At 39.3% G+C, this 24,536-nt stretch overlaps 1 protein-coding gene across 8 annotated transcripts in view; it reads left to right on the top strand.

The window, feature by feature from the left end:
- Positions 1–24,536, top strand: part of dgkza (diacylglycerol kinase, zeta a) — a 90,589-nt gene that overhangs the window by 41,593 nt on the left and 24,460 nt on the right. For all 8 annotated transcript variants that reach the window (XM_061836143.1, XM_061836145.1, XM_061836146.1 and 5 more), the window contains 11 exons: positions 240–377; positions 1,702–1,780; positions 3,324–3,379; positions 3,881–3,943; positions 4,036–4,109; positions 6,037–6,148; positions 6,295–6,381; positions 7,600–7,712; positions 7,834–7,934; positions 13,888–13,967; positions 14,108–14,152. In XM_061836143.1, the coding sequence (XP_061692127.1) occupies positions 240–377; positions 1,702–1,780; positions 3,324–3,379; positions 3,881–3,943; positions 4,036–4,109; positions 6,037–6,148; positions 6,295–6,381; positions 7,600–7,712; positions 7,834–7,934; positions 13,888–13,967; positions 14,108–14,152 (948 nt within the window). The remainder of the gene's footprint in view (positions 1–239; positions 378–1,701; positions 1,781–3,323; positions 3,380–3,880; positions 3,944–4,035; positions 4,110–6,036; positions 6,149–6,294; positions 6,382–7,599; positions 7,713–7,833; positions 7,935–13,887; positions 13,968–14,107; positions 14,153–24,536) is intronic.

Here is a 24,536-nt window from a genome sequence, read left to right as displayed (position 1 = left end):
CTCAATCAATCAAAATCTCAATTGTAGTTCCCCTAAACTCTCTATTTTTGTCTGTTTTACATTGTTTTGTCCACAGAGGTTGAAAAGAGACACCTTTTTTGACAAAAGTTATGAATAGAACAGATCAGTTTTTAAATGTAGTGATAAAAGTAAGGAACTGCCCAGAAAATAAATGTTCTTTCCCACCCCTTCTCAATAGTCAATTATTAATAGTGAATATGACTGATATTTGTGCACAGGGCTATACAGATGAACCTCTGTCCAAAATCCTGTCTCATGTTGAGGATGGAACTGTGGTCCAGCTTGATAGGTGGAATCTACAGGTTGAAGCCAATCACAATGCTGGGGCTGAAGTAGATGAGCAGCAAACCGATAAGGTTTGATATAAAACATTTTTCAAACACAGCCACATTGTTGGTCCATAGTAATAAAAAGTAATTACTATGACTGTCTTGAACAGTTTGGAGAAAGATAAATCAAAATTTAGAAGATAAATGAGACACGGGTCTTTGAATAATTGCTAGTGTAGAAGAATTAACAACATCCAATATTTAAGCAGAATGCATCAATAACATGCATCACCATCAATAGCATTTAACATGCCTAAAAGTGGAGAAATATATAAACTTTTTTTTGAGTCATCAAATGCTACTTTACTCACAAATTATAACTGGAATGTCAGACTTGGGAGAAAATTGTGACTTTATGAAATTCTGCCAAATATGGACAATCCTGGAGGTCAGGATTTGTTCCTCAGCCAAACAAATATCAACACCCTTCATTTGTGCGCCTCACACTACGCTGATTGCCTTTCATGCTTTTTGCCTCTGTTGGAGATTTACGGTTCATTTTTTGGCATGAACCAATTTTATATCATTAAACCACCTAAACAACCTGTAGCTTGTAGTACAAAAAGGTACATATGATGAAACACACATTTAAATATGCTCATAGAATTTCAATCACTTACCAAGTGATAAATTGATAAAAATTCAGCATCCCAATCAATCCTCCCAACATTCCCAATTGAAATGTTATTTTTGTATAGTAATTGGTACCAACCAGTGGCAAGCATAACTAGGGCTGACGTATATTGCAAAGGGTAACTACTTTCTGTGAACAAGGTGTCTGTCTGAAAAACGCCATGTGCTTAATATTTTTCAATAGTTTATTAATTGATTTAGAATCGTTTGTTATTAATAATCCTCCTCTCCGCCCCCTCCCAAATAAAATTTGAAACCCATTTTTTTTTTTTAGTTCAGATTGACTGGAATTAAATGATGGATTGGTGTGCCTTTTGGAGTACTTTCTGCATAATAATTATTCCTACGTCATTCTTTGCTTCCTGGACGTGTGAAATAATTTAAAATCTGATACTTTCTAACATTATGAAAGTATTTCATACATTTGGTACATGAATATCTCTGAACATTTCACCACTTTCCCCATGTAAACATTGGTTGTTCACTCAAAAATAATAAATAATTAAAGCCAAAGCATGTAGAGCCACCTGGCTCTATCATGAGTCGGTCATAAGACCAAGTATATCATTCACCTGAAAAAAGAAACATACTGTATTATCGTCATTAGTGTTGTAATGGATGACCAGATTGATGTATTTAATAGATGCATATGGTAATATCTGAAAATACAGCTGCATTTTTTTTGTCTTTGTGTTTTATTGTCTGTATGCTACGTCAGCTTCCCCTGGATGTGTTCAATAATTACTTCAGCCTTGGATTTGACGCACATGTTACCTTAGAGTTCCACGAGTCAAGAGGTACGTAGCCAAATGAGAGACTTTATTATTATTTTTCTTTAAATAAAAGGACACAAATCTGATTAGTTCTGGGTTGTTAGCCTCAACATTATCATGTCAACATTAGATTTTACCAGTTGATTTCCTTACCGGGCGGCACAGTCGCCCTCCTAGAAAGCATTGGCCTCACAGTTCTGAGGAACCGGGTACAATCCCAGCCCTCCCCGTGTAGAGTTTGCATGTTCTCCCCGTGCCTGGGTGGGTTTTCTCCGGGCACTCTGGCTTCCTCCCACATCCCAAAAACATGCAACATTAATTGGAGACTCTAAATTGCCCCCAGGTCTGATTGTGAGTGGGGCTGTTTGTCTTTATGTGCCCTGCTACTAGCTGGCAGCCAGGTGAGGGTGTCCCCTGCCTCCTGTCTGTTGACAGCTGGGATAGGCTCCAGCACTCCCGCAGAAAATGGATGGATGGATGGATGGATAGATTTCCTTACATAATAACAGTGTTTCTACTGCTGTGTGTGTTGGAGGGTCAGTGATAGCTGTGTCAGTAAATAACCTGACATTATGCTATGCTGTTTTTTGATGGGGCACCATGGTGACCTAGTGTTTCACACATCTGCCTCACAGTTCTGTGATTTGAGGATAGAATCTAAACTTCCTGGTATTATGGAGTTTGCATTTTGTGGCTATACTTTTCTTCAGGACTCGTTGCACTGGATAATGACACTTTCTTACCAGCTTTATCCATCATCTTCACAAAGTCTTTAGTTTTGTTCTGGGGTTGATTGGCACATTTCAGACCAAAACACGATAATCTCTGGGACACAAAGCTTGTATCCTTACTGAGACGGCTGCACATTCCCATGATGTTTATACTTTTGTATAATTATTTGAAAAGATGAATGTGGCAACTTCAAGCATCTGGAAATTACACCCAAGGATGGACCAGGCTTGTGGAGCTCCACGATTCTCTGATTTTCGTCGTTGATTTCTTTTGATTTTCCAATGATTTCAAACAAGGAAAGTGTTTGAGGTGTGGCATCAATTAACTCACATGTTGTCAGTTAACCTATCAGAAAAGCCATGACATCATCATCTGGGCCTCCCCATATTGTTTAAAACATAGTACTTTTTGGATATGTAAACTTCTGGTCTTGAAGAAACTAATATTAAATTCACTAAGAAAGCTCTCATTATTGTGGCATTTAACAAAAATAATTTTGGTGATCCTGACAGTTCTGAAACAGGAGAGGTTTAGTCTGATTTGACATTGAGAGAAAAAAAAACAAATGTAAATTTTTGCACAATGTATCTAAACATCTGCCTTCAATTGTGTATATGTCTAGTCGTTGGTGCTCCTTAGAAATCTGCAGTACCTAAAGTACCACACGTCGGGGCTGCATCTATCCCATTTTAGGATTCATTCATGACTCTATTTTCATGTACGGCTTTCAGTATTGAATGAAATATATTTCTCTATTGTATTAGTTATTTATTCAGGGCACAGCTTTTTTGTGTTTGATGATTATATTGGATATTTGTGTATCTTCTTGTTTTAGAAGCCAACCCAGAGAAGTTTAACAGTCGTTTCAGAAACAAGATGTTCTATGCTGGGGTGAGTACATACAATCTGTCAAAATTTTCCCATCGGAATTTTTTAATACTGTAAATTCTCTTAAAATAAAATCTTTTCCTAAAAATGACTCTTCAAGTTAGTATTTACGAATTATATACAGTTGTACTCTCCTGTATTGATATTTTCACATTTTGCTTCTTTTTTCAACAATTGTATAATGTGCAGAAATGTTAATTCCCGTCCTCTCTCTCTCTCTCACACACACACACACACACACACACACACACACACACACACACAAAAGTTGAACGCTTCTTTAACTTGTGCTGACTAATTTGACACTGGCAATCACACAGCAAATCTTAATGATTTGTCATTCAGTTTGTCACGTGTTGATGTTTTGCCTGATGGATTGCTTTTAGCTTGTTGTTGGCTTTCTATAAATAGTCTAGAAAAGCCAGAGTTTTTCGTGTTTGAATGTAGATCCTGAAGCATTACAGTATGAATATTTATAGATGGATGTTTCTGACTACCATACAGACAGCATTCTCAGATTTCCTCATGGGAAGCTCCAAAGACTTGTCGAAACACATCCGAGTCGTGGTGAGTAGCTGTCAATCAAGCTATTGCCTCTTGTGTAAAAGCACTGCCACTCATTTGTGTATGTGCGTGTGTTTGTCCATGCTTGTCTCCAGTGTGATGGGACAGATTTAACATCAAAGATTCAGGATTTGAAGCTGCAGTGTTTGGTATTTCTCAACATTCCCAGGTTTGTCATCATTCTTTACACCACATTTCAACTGAATCTGCAACTTCTTGTCCATTTATAGTTTTGTCATGAAAGAATAAACATACACCAAAGAGCCTCCCTACAACTGAAAGTAATTTGATTGGAAATTGAGTGGGTTAATTGAATTTAATATTTCATTTTGATTGCGCCTTGGGTTCTCAGAGTGCAAAGTGGTGCTATAGACCAAATTGTGACAATTATGCTTACAAATGGATGAAAACTGCCCATGGCACTTTTAATTTAAAAAAAAAGTTATTTATTTTTTTTAAAAAGTTAAAAATTAAAAGTCAATGTTTTGGAAATTGAGGACCCGGGTTTAATCCCAGCCTTCCCTGTCTGGAGTTTGCATATTCTCCCCATGCCTCCGTGGGTTTTCAACGGGCACTCCGGTTTCCTCCCACATCCCAAAAACATGCAACATTAATTGGACATTCTAAATTGCCCCTTGGTGTGATTGTGAGTACAGCTGTTTCTCTATGTGCCCTGTGATTGGCTGGCAACCAGTTCAGGGTGTACCCTGCCTCCTGACCTGGGAGAGGCTCCACCACCCTTGTGAGGATATATATATATATATATATATATTTAAAAGAATCACCACTAAAATTTGGGTTGTCAACTGTGATTGTTAAAATGAATTCATATATAGTTTTAAGTTTTCTAGTTTATTTATAGTGTAGGGTTATTATTAATTTTTATTTATTTGAAATGTTATGTAGATTGCCATAAACACAACTGAAATAGGTGTAACACAGACTTGATCGACAGTTTGTGTTTTAAATAACACTCAAATCAGGTGGAGTCTATTATGATCCTAGAGGACAAAATATGTATAGCAATCAACAGGACAACAGAATTTTTATTTATTTACCGAAATGCTCGAAGAATTTGCTCGCTCTTAGAACACCAGCCAAAAAAGACTTGAATTTTATCTAGTCAGAATCATAACTTAACACAGCAATTAGGCACAGCAGCATGACCAAAATTAAATTTTTAAAAGTGCAAAACGTAGCTAACATTTAGCTACTGTAAAGGCAATTCAGGGTGTCCAATATGTCATCTTCAAAGTTGTTTGCAATTATTTTCATGATAAATACCTCGTTCAAATGAAACTCACTTCATTATTGATTAGATGTTATTGATTTTAAAGAAACAAAGTTTTTTTAATTTTTTTAATTTTTTTATAAAAGAAAAATGTTTATTATGTCTTAATAAAATGTCACATCTGCATTTTTATATCCATCTTGCAATCAACCTTTAATGAACTGTTCTTTATTGGCATCAGGGGGAAATGTTTTTAATGCTGTTAGACAGTGGTACTTTGTCATCCAACAGTCTGTCTTATGATGCATTCAGCCCTTTGCTTGAAAATTGTGGCTTCTCATCCAGCTATGCTACCAATTCACAGTGAAACTCAGTGTGGGGTGGGGTTAAGTATGATCCCAAATGTGACATCCAAATTGTAATGAAATACACATTTTTGGAAAACGGTAGCACAGATTAAAAAAAAAAGTGCAATTTCACAGTTGAAGGGTGGCCAGGCGCCCGACAGACCCAAATATTTGGATCGAAGGAATAAAATTCTTTAAAAAAATCCATCCAGTTTCCAAGCGGCTTATCCTCACAACGGTCGCGGGAGTACTGGAGCCTATCCCAGCTCACATATTTCCCCTTAAAGTATACTCAAATCAATTATGATGGGTATTGGATAAACTTGATGGATGTTTTGAGGGAAGACAGGAGCGCAGTGTGTGTTAGAGAGGAAGATACACGAGATAGGCTTAGATGGAAAAAGATGACACCCTGTGGCGACCCCTAACGGGACGAGCCGAAAGGAAAAGAAGAAGAAATAATATGAATATTGATGTGTGTGCGTGTATGTGTTTGCATCTGCACTTCTGTTTCTCAGGTACTGTGCAGGTACCACACCTTGGGGAAACCCAAGTGAACACCATGACTTTGAACCTCAGCGCCATGACGATGGATATATCGAGGTCATTGGCTTCACCATGACATCACTGGTATGGAATTAATGGCATCAATTGTCTTGTATAATCAATTACATTTATATAAGCGTCCTTCAATAATTTGAAAGGCATTATTTTATTACTTTTTTATAGTTACAATAAAATTATCAAAATTAGCTTTATGTGACTTTTATGTGCAGGCAACTCTTCAGGTTGGAGGCCATGGGGAGAGGTTGAATCAGTGCCGTGAAGTAACGCTTACGACCACAAAGCCTCTTCCTGTACAGGTACCCTCCAAAAATCTACACACACACACAACCATAGACAATATTTAGTATTTGCTTAAATCATCTTATATGCAAGAAAAACTACTAGGATGAACAGCAAAGTTTATAAAACAGTGTCGAGGCCAGCCACGATGTAGTATTTAGAGATGGTGGCACTGAAGAGATAACAGGAAGAAGAGCTGTAGCTGGCAGAAATGAAGATGTTGAGGTTCTCGCTCGGAGAGAGCACGTTGGATAGCATTAGAAATGAGCTCATTAGAGGGACAGCCAAAGTTGGATGTTTTGGAGACAAGGTTATAAAGAGCAGACGTTGATGGTTTGGATGTGTGTAGAGGCAAGAGAGCTAGTATATTGGTCGAAGAGTGCTGAGGATGGAGGTGACAGCCAAAAGAGTGACATGAAGATCAAAGAGAAGGTTGATGGATATTGTGAGAGAGGACATGAGGACAGTGGGTGTTAGAGAGGAGGATGCACGAGATAGGCTTAAATGGAAAAAGATGACACGCTGGGGCGACCCCTAAGAGGACAAGCCGAAGGGGGGGGGGGGATATGATGCAAGAAAAACAAAAAGCTTTTATTTTGGGCCGATCAATAGTCAACCAATAATACAAGAAAGACATTATTTAGTCTCCTTTCAGATTTATTTTAGATATATACACCATTGTAGATACAGTGATGCCTTAAATAGAAATTTTATTCATTCCGCAACCATGCTTTTTTTTTTTAACTCAGAAGACTTGTATCATATTTCCCCATTGAAATTAATACAAATACCATAAAAGTTATCCAAATTCCCAAAAACAACCAACAAAAATGTTTGTAATGTGTTTTTAATGAGAAAATAGCACTCTGTAATAAAGTACTTAATAAAAGGGTTATGACATAATTAAATTTAAAGAATTGAACAGTTTTTCTCAAAATTGTTGCTTTAGTTCCGTGGAGATGTTGTTGCTCCATCTCGTATGTATGCATGACTTGGCCACCCGAGGCAGTAGATTACAGACATATATATGAGTTTCCCAGTTGACTCAGTAAGCTACAGAAATATGTCGTTTTTCGCAAAAGATGAAGTCTTTATGCCTGTCTATATTGTATATTATCTATGTATTCTAATATATATATGTATAGTCTATTATAGATAGAATTATATGAATGCATATATATATATATATATATATATATATATAATGTGCTCACAATTGGACTTTTCATGTTCAGGTCGATGGGGAACCATGTAGACTTGCCCCCTCCATCATCAACATCAGTCTCAGAAACCAGGCCAATATGGTCCAGAAAACGAAACGGCGGACATCGTTGCCACACCTCAATGAGTGAGTCATGCACTGTGTACTGTATTTTAAATGGGGAAGCTTACTTTTTCAACAATTTGTGAAGTAATCATACTACATAATCCTTTTCATTTATGTGAAAATGGTGCTGTTTGTATCTTAGCCAACAGCCAGTTCCAGAGAGGCTGAGGCTTCGTGTCAACAGAATCACCATGAGTGACTATGACGCTCTCCACTATGATAAGGATAAATTGCGACAAGCGTGTAAGGAAACACACTAATACAGGCCATCGAATCACTGCCATTGCATTCTATTTACAAGTCCATAGACCCCTGTTCAAATTCCAAGTTTTTGTGGGTTAAAAAAAATGAGACCAACACAAATCCTATCCTAACTATTTTTGTCATTTTTACACATTATCAATTTTCAACTTTCATTCCAGTAATAATTCACGTTTTTAAAATCATGAATTGGAAAAATCCATTATACATAAGTAGAACGTTTTTCTAGAATGTATGTATTATTCACACGTATGCATTACACACCAAAAATTACAGTAAATCTCAACAAATTAATATAAAAGACAGCATGACTTTTCATATCCATTCTATCTTCAAGTGACTGCTATTACTATTATAGCACTGTTTACTGACCAGCAAAAACAATTCACATGTACACAATCAAATTGGAGGTAAATACCTATGGTACATCTTCACCTCAAGCAATGACAAAGCAGAAGTAGCCATTAATTCATCCATTTTTCTGTATTGCATATCCTCACTAGTCGTGGGCATGCTTGAGTCTATCCCAACTGACTCTTGGCGAGGGGCTTGGTACACCCGAAAGTGCTCAATTGTACACCAGATTATGTATGAAAAGTTGCAAGACACCCTTAAATTTTTTCCTGTTACATTACACCCATTTGTCCAAATCATTTAAGTTCATTTTTCCCCATTAATGTACACACAGCAACCCATATTGACAGAAAAACAACAATTGCTTTTTTTTTTTCCCCAGATCTATTAAAAAAGTAGCCATACAGTGGCATCACATAGCCATTAGTATTCTGATCCTTTGCTGGAACACTCATCTGACTCTGGTGCTGTCCATTTCTTCTGAACATCCTTGAGATGGTTCTTCACCTTCATTTGAGCGTTTGATTATACTGATTGGACTTAATTGACCCCTCCGTAGAAATTGTGTCATCCGCGTCACTGACCAATCAGAGGCCAGAGATCTGCATAAACCACGCCCCTTTTTGCACCCGCGGTTCCCTCAGACAACGTTGCATGGTCCAGTATAGCTTTTGTTAGCGTTTTATTGCGTATTTGGGTCCTTTAACAATAGATATGGTTAAGAGATGGAGTCACAGACTTTGTAATAGTGATGACAGGTATCCTGAAAGGCTAGTTGGTGGAGTTCAATTCGTACCCTTTCCAAAACCGAAGACCCAGTACGAAAAATGTCTTCGATGGATCAAACTTTATGGAAGACCGCATCATCAACTGAATCCATCTAATATCAACCGGAAAAGAAGACCGAGTACGAAAAATGTCTTTGATTGATCAAACTTTGTGGAAGATCGTATGAGCAACTGAATCCATCTAAAATCAACCGGAACAAATGTGCTTGCACGAAGGTATGCCCTATATTTGATTTTCAATACATGTCTCATATAAATGAATTAGCAGTTCTTTGCTTGCATAACATAGCTACGTGTGAATGATTGACACACTTGATCTGTGTTGAGCGATATTTTGCGATGATCTGACTGCACAAACGTGTCTCTGTTGGCGGCTACCGAGCAAAGCTAAACCGGACTAGCGAGTCCTAAAAGCCTTCGACGTGCACCGAGACACCAAGACTGAAGGAAGGATGTTTGAGGACACTAAAGTAATGATTATTGTACTCGGTTGGGACTTACGTAGGTTCGGCACTAATTCAAGAATAATTATTGAGGGGAGCGCGTGACGTTACACAAAGAAAACGAGAGAAACAACTCGTAAATCAAGCCTCGCCTTCTTTTCCTTCATACGGCGGTTCACAAACGGCTATAGAGATACACATACAGATTCTGCACACAAGTGTGATATGTAACACGAAAATAGGAAACTGTCAATGACGAATTCGTCTTTGGGTTATAATACATTATATTATGTGGCTTCTCGGTCTTCCTCTGACTCCGGAAAGATCTCGCGCTAATATCAACGGTTTCTCCGTCGATATGCATGTAAATACCATTGAAACACCCCTCGCTGAAATACTTGAAACCCTGCTGTCTACTTTTCAACGATATTTCACTATCCGCTAAGCATGCGAGTGAGAAATGAGCTGGTAAATCGGACAATTTCGCTCTAGTCTTTTCTTCCTGCGCCGCCATTTTTGCTAATTTATTGTCTGAGGTTAGCACACGTGGGGTGACGTAACTTCAGGAGGCGTGGTCAAGGGCCCTGTACGGAGGGGTCAATTAGGCCACACACCTGTCTACATAAGACCTTAGTGTTCACTAGGCATGTGAGCTGCAAAATGAGAATCATTAAAGGTCAAGTGTTATCCCTATAAACATTCTAAAATAGATATTGAAATAAAAAATACATATAACATTCACTTCAATGTCCATACGAAAAAATAAATATGAGCGCGTCATCCATGCGCAAAGTTGCGGAAGTCTCATTCGACATCCAAGTGGTCGCCATATTCGCTGTATCTACTGTCCGTGACGTCACCCCGGACATTCGCCATTGAAAACACGCTGTGGCCCCTACTGTCGGACACGCCCCTTCAGACACGGAAGCTCTTTTTGAAGAAGAGAACGTCTCACAATCGAGTCAAGTGTCCCAGGCAATATTACCCTATTGTTTCGAGCTATATTTAGATGATATGCGGATTACTTCTAACAACAGACTCCCGGACAGTGTGTATGAGCCAGCCCGGCTGAAGCCGTGCTCGTCCGCGAGCCCGACGCGGCAGCCTTTGCTGGCGAGCCCCATGCGGAAGCCATCCGACGCGCACATCGACACATTTAGCACCCCTGTCATAAGTACGTGGATCTTTTGTTACTTTATGGGAGACGGATTACGTGGTTCCCCCCGAAACTATTATTTTTTTAGTAGCTGTATACACACCTACCTGTCATTTGGAACCCACGAACCTCTTGTCCTTTGCACCTGTGCAATCCATTTTTCACGACGCACCGATGTCTCTTGGAAACTTATGGAGGTTAAATCCATCCTCCCAAGTGTTCGAGCAATATCCAGCAATGCAACGAGCCGGCGTTTTGGCTAACACGAAGAAACAGGTAAAACTGATAGAAACAAACGAGTCCCCTTGAGTGCGCACCTGCCTCCAACGTCACTTCCTGCTTCTTGTCGAAAACAGATCCCTCGAGAGGATTTTCATGGCGGGAGTTACAAAAAGCCATATACGTCAAAATCATGTTTTGTGAAAAAACGGATGGGTCCATACTGGCTGCCGTTTTTTTCATTAATAACATACTAAAAATCATCCATTTCATGACACTTGACCTTTAAGTCACAGGAACTGCCTGAAGAGCTCAGAGACAGAATTGTGGCAAGGCAGAGATCTGGTCAAGGGTACAAAAAAATTCTGCTCCAATTCATGTTCCTAAGAGCACAATGGCCTTCATAATCCTGGAATGGAAGACATTTGGGACAATCACAACCCTTCCTGGAGCTGGAGATCTTGCCGAACTGAGCAATTGCGGGAGAAGAGCCTTGGTGACAAAGGAAAAGAAGAACTGATCACTGCGGCTGAGCTCCAGAGATGGAGTCGGGAGTCCTCGACCTGTCGGGGCTTTATGGCAGATTAGCCCCAAGGAAGCCCTTCCTCATTGCAAAACAAATGAAGACCAGGATATAAATTGCTGGCCTTAATTCTTCGTGTCATGTGTAGAGAAAACCAGCCACTGCTCATCACCTGTCCAATACGGTCCTAACAGTCAAGCACGGCAGCGTCATGCTGAGTGGGTATTTTTTTTTTAGCTGCAGGGACAGAGACAATCATGCAATCATGCACCGTGATGGACAGGCCTGGATCGCGCTAATTTTGTGTTCATGGTGTTTAATATAGTTCTAAAGCACTGTATTACACTGTGGCTGAGAAATGAAACAAGAATTGCAGGTTGCTCCCATGTTGACGCTCTGAGGATGGTGAGGCAGGGTGGGTGGTGGTGATTGTAGACTAAATGATGAAAAGCATTTCATCTTCAGGTTTCAATTGGAACTAAAACTGCCTGGTGATTACTACAGAGCAGCGCTGTGACCTGAAAGTCAACAAGACTATTTTCATTTGTGTCTCCATCTCAGCCACTCTTGCCTTTGTCAAGTGTGCCCAGATGATAGATGAATAATGGGCTTTGCTTGCAAGCTGCAAGTCTACTGTTTCATTATTCTCATTTTTCTCCATATGCGGTTCTGTATGCTAACACAAGGTGGTGGTGGCATGACACTGCAAACATTTTGACAATTGGTGCAGTGCTTCTGTGATTGCAGATAATGTGTGTGTAGCATAGTGCCCTGTGGTGAAGAATATGCATATAAATTGAAGCACCATGTGAATGAATTTGTTCTGAATTCGAGTTTGACTTTTTTCATCTTACAATTCCCACATTGCAGTCTATGCTCTGAATATGGTAACGAAAAAAAATTCTGTGGCTTGATATCATCTACACGTATGAAATAAAGTGGTTTGGCTTTTTGAAGATACACAACGAGGAGGCACTTGACGAATAATAGGCTGCATGGTTGAGTCACTAGAAGAAAGTCATCACTACGCCAATGCCACAAATGCAAACCATCTACTTTGTCTCAAATTCTTTACAGGATTTATACCATACACTCATTTGAATAGAAGTCACCCCTCATGAATGAGGAGAAAATCCATGTTAATATTATTAAAAAAAAACACACACACACAAAGAAAAGCTCATTTTTGGGTAGTGTCAATTACTCCAGTACTCGATGTAATATAGTATAATCGTAATAATTAAAAAAAGATTTGATTAATGGTAGCGTATCACGAACTGTGCATTATTTTCCCCACCTTGGCTATAAAACAGGTTATTGCCACCACAATTCCTCAGTCTAGTTAAGGCATTTTGTATCAACTAAACATATTTTTTGTAATTATATCCAAAAAGCTAAACCTTGGTTTCATGGGTCCATTTCCTACATATGTTTAGGTTCAGGGAGTTCCTGAAGCACCGTGATGCAACCAGTTAGAGTGTTGGGTTCAGAGTTCTGAGAACCAGGGTTCAAATCCTGCCCCTGCCTGTGTGGAGTTTGCATGTTCTCCATGTGGCTGCATGGCTCCTATATGGTTGGTTTCAGGAAGGGCGTCCGGCTGTAAAACCTCTGCTCCAATAACGCAATATGGCTAGTTCACTAGCCAGAGGGAGGAAGTCCCATTCAGTGCCGTATGGACAATGGCGTTAAAACCAGATGATGATGATGAAGATGGAACAAACCTTTTGTAATTATGGTCAAAAAGTTAAACCTTGGTTTCATGGGTGCATGCATGCCTTTAGGTTAGGGGAGTTCCACATTTAGGTATTTGTAAGATTCTCTTGTCTTTCCTACAAAGCCTGCATGAAGCCCAGTTGTAGTATAAAGACTTGTCAAGCTTTTAAGTCTTTTAATCAATTTTGGAGGGACATACATTCCTTGACAATGTCACATTGTGGCATAGTTTCTCCACTGGAGGAGGAGGAGGAAAATGTCGTTGAGGATGACGACTATCTCCACTTTGCTTTTGAAATTCATTTGTACTTTTCTCCTGACTAACACTTTTGTACAGTGAGATCCCTCTGATGATCTGCAAACTCTCTTTGGACTGTTGCTTGCACTGTAAGCAATGAGTGCAAAATAAACAGGAACAGCTTAACTTTATTTCGGATTAATCAGAGGCACTTTGAATGGTGGTAGGTGTGTACTGACTCCTATTTAACATGAGTTATAAGAGGAGTAAAGTGTTTTTTCTTTTTTTTTTTTTTACTCCTGTCTGAAAAGATTTTTATTTTACCAGTTGAGTTTTTGTAATTGGTCACATTATAGGTTGAAAATATTTTGAAATTATTGTTCTCAATTTTCACTGTATATCACACTATCTTGGCATTTGAACAGGAATGGCTAGATTGTAAATTCACTCTACCTACCTTTAACAAGAGCTGCTCAGTAACTGTTTTGTGTCCCCCCCCAGCGATTCCACTGGGACTCATAGTGGTTCCGGGAGACAGCGACTTAGAGACCTGCAGAGCACATATCCAGCGTTTACAAGAGGTAAGAGCAAGTGGATTGAGTTGATCTGAGTTTGGAATATCTTTTCTCAGAATGACTGAATTGGCAGTGACATGTTGAAGACTGAGTTAAAAAAAATGTCTGGGCTATTTTGTAATCGTTTTACTCTTCCTTTTCTCCAGGACCTCTCCTCCGTCAACTCTTCTTCGAGATGTGTTGGACTTCAGGTTGGTTGTGGGATGCTAGACTATGTAGTAATTGAGATGTCTGTTGAACTGGCACCATTATGCATTTTTAGGGGAATTTTGCTTTTCTAGTTGTTGATTTACTTTCTGTATTTTGTGGATTATTTTTTAGATGGTTAGTCCCCTGGTCAAGTTGGATATGATCAACACATAAGAGATTTACTTGCATAATCATTTCCGGATAATGTTGATAATAGGTGTTGTGTAAACGAGGAAACTCTGTTAAAATCCTTCAGAGTAGTGGAACCAGTCTGTAGTGGTAAATTCAGAGTTTGCTACACTTGTTACATTGGCTTTGAGCGATTAGATTGTATGGATCACATTCTGTCTCATCTTTTTCTCCTTCATAGTGGCCCAAAGAGCACAATGATAACCCAAACAAACGTGAGCTTTGGCTATTCTAGCTGTCAAGTCATTGGCTGAGAAACATGGCATGGGAGTAGTTATGTATAATTTCCCCACTGTGGCTAATTTAAAGGCAAATTCAGAAATAGGTGTGTAACAAAAGTATTACTTGGCTGTTAAATTTGACAAACCAAAAAATTAAGTCAGCTTGCCATAATAGTGTCGTCATCAAAAAAGAGCCTGAAATCAAATTAGCGTAATTTATTGTGGACAATGTGCACCGATGTATATTACGCACCTGCAAAGGGCACCTCAAAATTTTGGAGAAGTTAAGTACTTTATTTGAACACATACCGTATTTTACGCACTATAAGGCGTACCTAAAAGCCTTTAATTTTCTCAAAAGTCGACAGTGCGCCTTTGAATCCCGTGCACCTTATATATGGATCAATATTGAGGCTTTAGTGCAACTCCATCTCATGGATGCATAACGTAACCCCAGCCTCTACAGTAGCGTCTATTCTTTGGGCCTTATAATGCTGTGTGCTTTATGTATGAAAAAAAAGTCTTAAAATAGGCCATTCATTGAAGGTGCGCCTTATAATGCGGTGCGCCTTCTAGTGTGGAAAATACGGTACCAACTCTTTATTTACTTGCTCTTGTTTTGAAAGTCACAGCTTTTATTTTGTAAATGAGAAAACACGCAGTTGTGCTCATGTTTGATGACCCAAACAGAATTTGAAAAATGGGTACTTCTCTAAAATCAGAAAACAGTTCGTTTTATTTTATTGGTATTGAAATTAAACGATCAAGTATTTCAGAAAGGCATTATCGTTACACAAAACATAACCATTAAAAAATTATTTGTTGTTCAGTCTTCGTATCTACTCCCCCCCCCAAAAAAAAAAAATAATCCCCAATTCTGCCTGAGGATGTAAACTTATTAACATGATTGTACAAATGTGAGGCATCGTGACAGACTGAATGTATGTGCCTTGGCTCCCAAAGTTTTGGAAGTCACTGCTCTGGTCAGATCATGTATTCAACAGAATGACAGCATGTTTACACACAACCACCAACAACGCAGCTTGCTGGGCCACATAACGTTTTGTTTCCTGCTTTTGAACCATATCTTATTAATAGTATGTGAGCATACTTCAAACAAGCCTTACATGAAGTATCTCCTGTGTTGAGCACCAGTGATTAACACCACACTTTTATTCCCTCATTTTCTTCCTATAATACAGTTGTTCGTGCAATCCAATCATATTGTCATGCCTGTGGTAATGACTGTATTTGGTCGCATTTGAGTTGATAAGATAAAGCCCAATGATGGTAAACAGCAGGATTCTGTGGTAGCGAGATACAAGATTTTTTTGCAGTCGTCTGTCATGGTGCAATCGTGAAAGAGCAAATTTGTCTTGTCATCTGAGCCAGTCATTACATGTTCTCTCTCAGCCGTTGAGTCTCTCCCATGACTTATATATATATATATATTCATAACTTTATTGGCCATCAAGTATTTACAGTTCTACATCCCAAGACATGCAAGAAGGCTAAGAATAAACTCACATTTGTATTCAAATATACTGGGCACAATGGTAACACAGAATAAATGTCTTTTGGGAGCTGATCATTGATCAGATTTGCGAATTCTGAATTATGATTAAAGTCACACCGCTGCTCATAAATCCTCATTATCGGCCGATATGGATACCACCAATCAAATTGGTGTAAAGTCTACTCGGAAGCCTTTATTTTACCATAAAAAAATTTACGGCATAGACTCAAAAAACATTATATGGAGAGTTATGCTTGCTATAAATATGAAAACAGAACTGGAAACACTAACAGTATTTCCTTTTCCGATTCCAAGTTCATCAGCTTTTATTTTTTTGCCATCACTGATATCGCAGCATTCCTACGGGATAAAAAAAAAAACACGTTTATGGAATTAATCCCTCAAATGCATGCTGGGCAAAATTCTCTGGAGATATGCTCACTTCTTAAAAAATTTGCTGGTCTCACATGACTTCATACACAATTGCAATTCAAGCCCCAAAGTTTTAATCATCCCCAATGCTTTTAACAACCTTTAGAGCAACAGTGCTCAATGTATCGATCGTCACAAAGCAGTTTTGGTCGATCTCGTGACGACGTGCCCCCCCGCCCCCACGTCAACCATTCATCCACCTTGCCACTTGATTCAGGTGTGGCAGGTACGTTGATCCCACGCAGATAAAGGCGCGTTCTAGCAAGGTGGTCTCCTATTTACGGTCTCTCTTTTGCTTTCTTCACGGCAACCGTGGCAATGCACCCCCCCCCCCCCCTCGCACCAAACGCACTTTCCTCAGTCAATTGCGAGGGGCTGGCTGCTTGAAAAATAGATCTTGGGGTAAAAAAGTCTGGGCACCCCTGCTTTAGAGTGTATACAGTTTGTGCTTGATCTCTGGGTAAGTTAATTAATTTTGCTCCTGGGCTACTATCTCAACGAAAGTGACAATATTTCCACACATTTGCAAAAAAAAAAATTTCCAATCCATAAATGTAAGAAAAGCTATGGATTTAGCCTCCTAATTACAGTGAAGAAAATAAGTATTTGAACATTCTGCTCTATTGCAATTTCTCCCTCTTAGAAATCATGGAGGTGTCTGAAATTTTCATTGTAGGTGCATGTCCACTGTGAAAGAGATTATCTAAGAAGAAAAATCCAGAAAACACAATGTATGATTTTTTTTTTTTATTTTTTTTACGGTTTTTGTGATACAGCTGCAAATAAGTATTTGAACACGTCTATCAGCTAGAATTCTGACCCTCACAGACCTGTCAGTTCGCCTTTAAAAGTCCACCTCCACTCCATGTATTATCCTGAATCAGATGCACCTCTGTAAGGTTGTGAGCTGCATAATGACACCAGTCCACCCCATACAATCAGTAAGACTCAAACTTGTAACATGGCCAAGACCAAAGAGCTATCCAAAGACACCAGAGACAAAATTGTATAACTCCACATGGCTGGAAAGGCCTACGGAGAAATTGCCAAGCAGCTTAGTGAAAAAAGGTCCACTGTTGGAGCAATCATTAGAAAATGGAAGAAGCTAAACATCCAAACGTCAGTCTCAATCAGAGTGGAGCCCCATGCAAGACATCACCTGGTGGTGTCTCAATGATCCTCAGAAAGGTGAGGAATCAGCCCAGGACTGGACGACAGGACTTGGTCAATGACCTGAAAAGAGCTGGGACCACCGTTTCCAAGGTGACTGTTGGTAATGCACTAAGACGTCATGGTTTGAAATCATGCATGGGACAGAAGGTTCCCCTTCTTAAACCAGCACATGTCAAGGCCCGTCTTAAGTTTTCCAATGACCATTTGGATGTTACAGAGGAGTCATGGGAGAAGGTTATGTGGTCAGATGACACCAAAATGGAACTTTTTCGGTCATAATTCCACTAACTGTTTTTGTAGGAAAACAAATGATGAGTTCCATCCCAAGAACACCGTCCCTCCTGTGAAACATGGGGGTGGTAGCATCATGTTTTGAGGGTGTTTTTCTGCACATGGGACAGGACGACTGCACCATGTATTGTGAGATTTTGGGGAACAACCTCTTATCCTCAGTCAGAGCATTAAAGACGGGTCGTGGCTGGGTCTTTCAACATGACAATGGCCCTAAGCACACAGGCAGGAAAACCAAGGAGTGGCTCCGTAAGAAGCATATCAAGGTTCTGGCGTGGCCTAGCCAGTCTCCAGACCTAAACCCAATAGAAAATCTTATGAGGGAGCTGATACTCCGTGTTTCTCAGTGACAGCCCATAAACCTGTCTGATCTAGAGAAGATCTGTGTGGAGGAGTGGGCCAAAATCCCTCCTGCAGTGTGTGCAAACATGGTGAACAACTACAGGAAACGTTTCACTTCTGTAATTGCAAACAAAGGCTACTGTACCTCTGTAATTGACCCCTCCGTACAGGGCACTTAACCACGCCTCCCGAAGTGACGTCACGCCACGTGCGCTGACGTCAGACAAACAATTAGGAAAAATATCGGCGCAGCAAGAAAGGAATAGAGCGAAACTGTCCGATTTACCGGCTGATTTCTCACTCGCATTCTTAACTAACAGTGAAATATCGTTGAAAAGCAGACAGCAGGGTTCAAGTATTTCAGCGAGGGGTATTTCAATGGTATTTACATGCATATCAAAGGAGAAACCATTGATATTAGCGCAAGATCTTTCCAGAGTCAGAGGAAGACCGAGAAGCCACATAATATAATATATTATAACCCAAAGACGAATTCGTCATTGACAGTTTCCTATTTTCGTGTTACATATCACACTTGTGTGCAGAATCTGTATATGTATCTGTATAGCCGTTTGTGAACCACCGTATGAAGGAAAAGAAGGCGAGGCTTGATTTACGAGTTGTTTCTCTCGTTTTCTTTGTGTAACGTCACGCGCTCCCCTCAATAATTATTCTTGAATTAGTGCCGAACCTACGCAAGTCCCGACCGAGTACGACAATCACTACTTTAGTGTCCTCAAACATCCTTCCTTCAGTCTTGGTGTCTCGGTGCACGTCGAAGGCTTTTAGGACTCGCTAGTCCGGTTTAGCTTTGCTCGGTAGCCGCCAACAGAGACACGTTTGTGCCGTCAGATCATCGCAAAATATCGCTCAACACAGATCAAGTGTGTCAATCATTCACACGTAGCTATGTTATGCAAGCAAAGAACTGCTAATTCATTTATATGAGACATGTATTGAAAATCAAATATAGGGCATACCTTCGTGCAAACACATCTGTTCCGGTTGATTTTAGATTGATTCAGTTGATCATACGATCTTCCACAAAGTTTGATCCATCAAAGACATTTTTCGTACTCGGTCTTCTGTTCCGGTTGATATTAGATGGATTCAGTTGATGATGCGGTCTTCCACAAAGTTTGATCCATCGAGGACATTTTTCGTACTGGGTCTTCGGTTTTGGAAAGGGTACGAATTGAACTCCACCAACTACCCTTTCAGGATACCTGTCGTCACTATTATAAAGTCCGTGACTACACCTGTTAACCATATCTATTGTTAAAGAACCCAAATACGCGATAAAACGCCAACAGAAGTTATACTGGACCATCCAGCCAGCGTTGTCTGAGATTTGAGTCCAAGATTATGCAGATCTCTGGCCTCTGATTGGTCAGTGACGCGGATTGCGCAACATCCACGGAGGGGTCAACTGGATTGGATTGAAACTGAATTTTTCTTTTTAGATTATCTCTCTCACAGTGGACATGCTCCCACGACGAAAATTTCACACCCCTCCATGATTTCTAATGAATTGAGAGAACTTGCATTATAGCAGGGTTTTCAAATACTTATTCTTTTCACTGTAAGTTTCACTTGTTACATCTTCTCATTTCAATTATTTCCACCATTAGCTTTGGGAGGTGCCTTCAGAGGTTAACTCACCAGTATCCCACAAATTAAGCTAGATCTGCAATTATAAAGTTGTGAGGCCCCACAGCTCAGGGGTTAGAGCATTCGTTTGGTAAACCAGAAGTCGTGAGTTTGTATCTCACTGGGGCCTCTACTCCCCAGGAGGGGTTGCGTCAGGAAGGGCATCTGGCGTAAAAACTGTGCCAAACAAATATGAGCGTCCATCTGAGATGTCACGCTGTGGCGACCCCTATCGGGACAAGCCGAAAGAAATTTACTTACTTACATACTGCAATTATAAAGTTGAATAGTGATGCACTTGTTTAAGTTAGTGTGGTTTCTGCTCTATAGATGAGCCCTTGCATAAATACACTAAGTAAAACTCTTGATCCAGAGGTTGATCTCATGAAAAGGTTATGTACGGTAACAGTTGTGATTGCTGCCAAGCGAGAGATTTCCTGCTGAAGGTTTCTGCCGAGAGATCAGCATTTGCTTCCGTTCTAATATCCTGTTTGATATTTTTAAAAGCACACATCAAATGCCAGTGCACACAACAAACACCCCCACACAAAATCTGAAAATGTTTTGGACCCATGGGGTTAGATTGCACAACACAAAAAGTACACATTGTTTCGTAAATAAAATATGGCTCTAAAATGTTGTCCAAGTTATGATTCTGAGTCAAAGTGCTGTAACTTCTGTTCTTCGTTAGCAATAACTTCTGTGTAATGCCTTTTTCATAGTTCTGGGAACTCGTTAAGACAAAATTGTTTGAAAGACAAAGCAAAGGTGAGGAAGCCTATTGCTACCTGTACAAGTAACTTTATCGTCAGATGTGTTACACATACAGTACATGACATACATCATACCTGAAATAGTAATCTCCTCAGACCTGCGGGGCTGTAATAAACTAAGCCTCATTTTGTTTTTTTTAAACATGCACGCTGAATTGTTAGGTCTACCAGAAACTATAATGACAATATATTAGGGTTACACTTGGAGTCAGTTGCCGGTACAAATGAGACACACTGATATCTGAAAATGAATATATCAACTATTAGGATGATGCATTTTACTGTTTTGGATCATAACATCAATTTCTCCAAAATACATTGTTCGTTTCTTCAAGAAAAAAAATATCTTCTTTTCACTTTATCTCCCTTATGTCTCATTCTTATTGTATTATTATATGACATTAATGATGCTTAATAGGAGTGTCATAGCTCAAGGGATTGGAACTCAGTCAAAGAAAAAAAATGTCGCTTGTGAGGCTATTACTTTGCAGGCAAGATAATAACCTAAAAGAATGTGTGGCCACAATTTCAATTGTCCAATTAGATAGCCCTGAAGTAATCGCTATACTGCTCATTGCTCCTAGAGGGCTTGTTTGCATTGTATTGGATGTATTCCGATGGATTGGTTACGATTAGTCATCATTTCTTAGTGGTTGTGTCTTTCAGCGTTTACTTTTTTTTTTTTTTTAACCTCTCAAGGAATCATAATTAAGCTTGTTTGTTGGCTCTGCTTCCAATGTCATCCCTAGTATATGTGGGGACATGCTTCTTGTTACAAATTAATTAGGCTTGGATTATCTTCAAAATTGTATTTACTATTAGATGCACATGGAAGAAAGCAGAACTGTTGATCTTGTCTATTTAATTTTTGTAACAAACCCACAACAATCCACAGCTAAAATAAAGGAATTGGCCTCACCGTTGCAATACTTTTGGAGGGAAGTCGGCCTGCAATTAACAGTTGCTTAAGTAATATATTTATGTTGATTTAGTTATTTGTCCTATTAATCTATGACTCATACAAAAAAATAAGCAATTCTTTTGTTTAAAAACAGGACATTATTTAAATTGACAATGCAGAAAATGCACAAACAAATTATGATTCAGTTTTTAGTTTGGGCTGTAATAAAAATGTTGGGTGTTTTCCAAAGTAAGAGCAGATGTTTGCGAATTTTTCATTTTGATTAAGCATGGACACTTCACAGAGGACGAAAGAAATCTTACATTTCAAATTCATGTCTCCATACAGTTAATCAATTACCAAGATAGATTCATTTGATAATCACTTATTTGTTTGGTCATCGATTAATTGTTTTACCCCTCGAGGGAAATGTACTGATACACATACTGTATGAACATTAAACAAACAATCCTCTCTCCAACACCACCTATCGAATGAAATCAACCTGGAGGGGAAATATATGGAGAGAGCTCATCTCCTCAATCCTCCATTTGTGTCTCTCTCGCTGATGCCTGCCTTCATCCTTTTTTTTTTTTTTTTTTTGTCTGTCTTTCATCTTGGTGGCCAGGGGAAATTTCGCCTCTGGTATTCTTGCGATGCCTCACTCCTGTCATCCTCTGTCACTGTGACTTGTGTGAAGTAGGGAATGCGGTCGTTGTGCTTTTGATGGCTTGCTAATCCGGCACTACTTCAATTGTGTACAGGAATCAAGCAGGGCTGCTGTCCATTCCCATTTCTCTGCAACCCGGACATAACAAAAAACAAACTGCAATTAGTTTGCTGTATATTTATATAGTTACTTTGGGTGTATACACTAACATTTAGTTACTCTAATATCGGTAATTTAATGTTCAGCATGATTCCATATTTTCTTTTGATTTAATCATTGTTGCTGTATGAGTACAGCTTGAGAGTTAAGTTTTGTGTTGCATAGCAACCAAAGAGATGCAACACCGTTTGATCTCCTCTCTGGTGACTGATGATGCTCATTGGTTCTGTTTACTGATGGGATGTATGGTGCGGACTCTCTTTGTTAGCAGCACAATGCACTCAGGCATGAAGGCAGTAATATTAGAGAATGATTAATATTGGCCTTAATATATATACTGTACTTACTACTCAAAACATTACAACTGTAAGCAATGCATGCATTAATTTAAAAATGTTTTCTGTTGTTGTTGCACATTGTCTACAAAATACAACATTTTTGTCCAGTTTTTGATACATCTGATTATACATTATACATTTTCTTAAGTTTCTTAAGTGGTATAATCACATTTTTGTGTCAGTGGGTTTCATTTCTTTAAAATATTTACATTCTGGAAATTTTCAAAGTTGGATAGGTCCCTTGGGAATTATACAGAAGATATTGCAATCAACTGGAAATCAGCTAAAAATTACAGGTTTGTCTATTACAGGAATTTTACATTTAGTTGAAAAACATTTTTAATAAAGTATTGGTCAAATACCAAACGTCCTGCAAAGCTGAAATGGCATACGAGCAAAATCCCATCATATTGTGCATATGCACACAGACACACTTGTAGGGCATTTGCCTTGATGCCACGACGCAGCCAACCACTCTGCATGCTAAATGCAAATATGGAATCAATAAGCATATTCCATACACTTGTTGAGAATTATTGCGATACACACACTTGTTGGAAAATTTCCTTGACAAGTCCTTTTCTCATACCAAAGTACGTGTATCATTATTTGTTTAAAAAAAAAAAAAAAAAAAAAAAAAACAGACAACACTACAACAAAGGTGTCCACAATTTGCAAAATCTAATCATTTATTAACGTTTCTTATAGAAACGAGATTTGTGAAAGGCATGGGTTATATTTGCCACCTCTTGGGTTGCTTAATTTCTAATTAATTTAATCTCTATATAGGGCTCGAGAAATGGTTGTATATGCAAATTTTTTTCAGTGTGTAAGGGTTCACATTTTTCTGTGGTCCAATTTTTTTATGAATGCGTGTTGCAATGCTTCTTTAACACAGTCTGACTATATGAGACATGGTTGAAATTCACCATCTTTTGGTGGTTGAAAGAGCCCCTTCTTGTTATCATGAACTGCCAACTGGTGTGTGCACATGCTTGTTCTTAGCCCCTCACCATTTGCGCCAGAGTGCTCCTTTGCGTTGTCGGGTGAGGCGCTGCTGCTGAAAAGGGTGCAGATAGTAATGACGTTGAGACATCCACCCCAGTTTCATAGTCACCCCCGTTACGGCTCTTCAACTCGGCATGGGAGGTAATCTTACAAGCCTGACGTGGAACTCATATCTCCTCTTCACACATAAAACACTACCGATATAGTTAGATACTTTTTGTTGTAGGTTTTGTCAGGCTAAGAAGTGCTGGAAGCACACAACCTTAAAGGCATCCCTTTATCCCTGTCATTCCTATAAACATTCTAAAATAGATATTGTCATGAAAAATACATATAACGGTATTCACTACAATGTCTATACGAAAAAATAAATATGAGCGGAGGGCGCGTCGTCCATGCGCAAAGTTGCGGAAATGTCATTCTACGACATCCCAGTGGTCGCCATATTGGCTGTATCCCCTGTCCGTGACGTCTCCCGGACACTCTCCATTGAAAAAACGCAGTGGACCCTATCATGGGAGACGAACACGCCCCTTCTGACACGGAAGCTCTTTTTGAAGAAAAGAACATCACACAACCGAGTGAAGTTACCGGGGCAATATTACCCTATTGTTTCGAGCCATATTCAGAAGATATGCGATCACGGCCAAACCGCCTCCCCGTCCGATCCAGTTCCGCAGCAGAGATGAGACATCGCGGCCTGGCTCGGCGCCACGATAAGCC

The sequence above is a fragment of the Syngnathoides biaculeatus genome, chromosome 2, assembly GCF_019802595.1.
Source record: "Syngnathoides biaculeatus isolate LvHL_M chromosome 2, ASM1980259v1, whole genome shotgun sequence".
NCBI classification, from domain to species: domain Eukaryota; kingdom Metazoa; phylum Chordata; class Actinopteri; order Syngnathiformes; family Syngnathidae; genus Syngnathoides; species Syngnathoides biaculeatus.
Note: the sequence above shows the minus strand (reverse complement) of the source record. Positions and strands in the feature narration are given on the sequence as shown.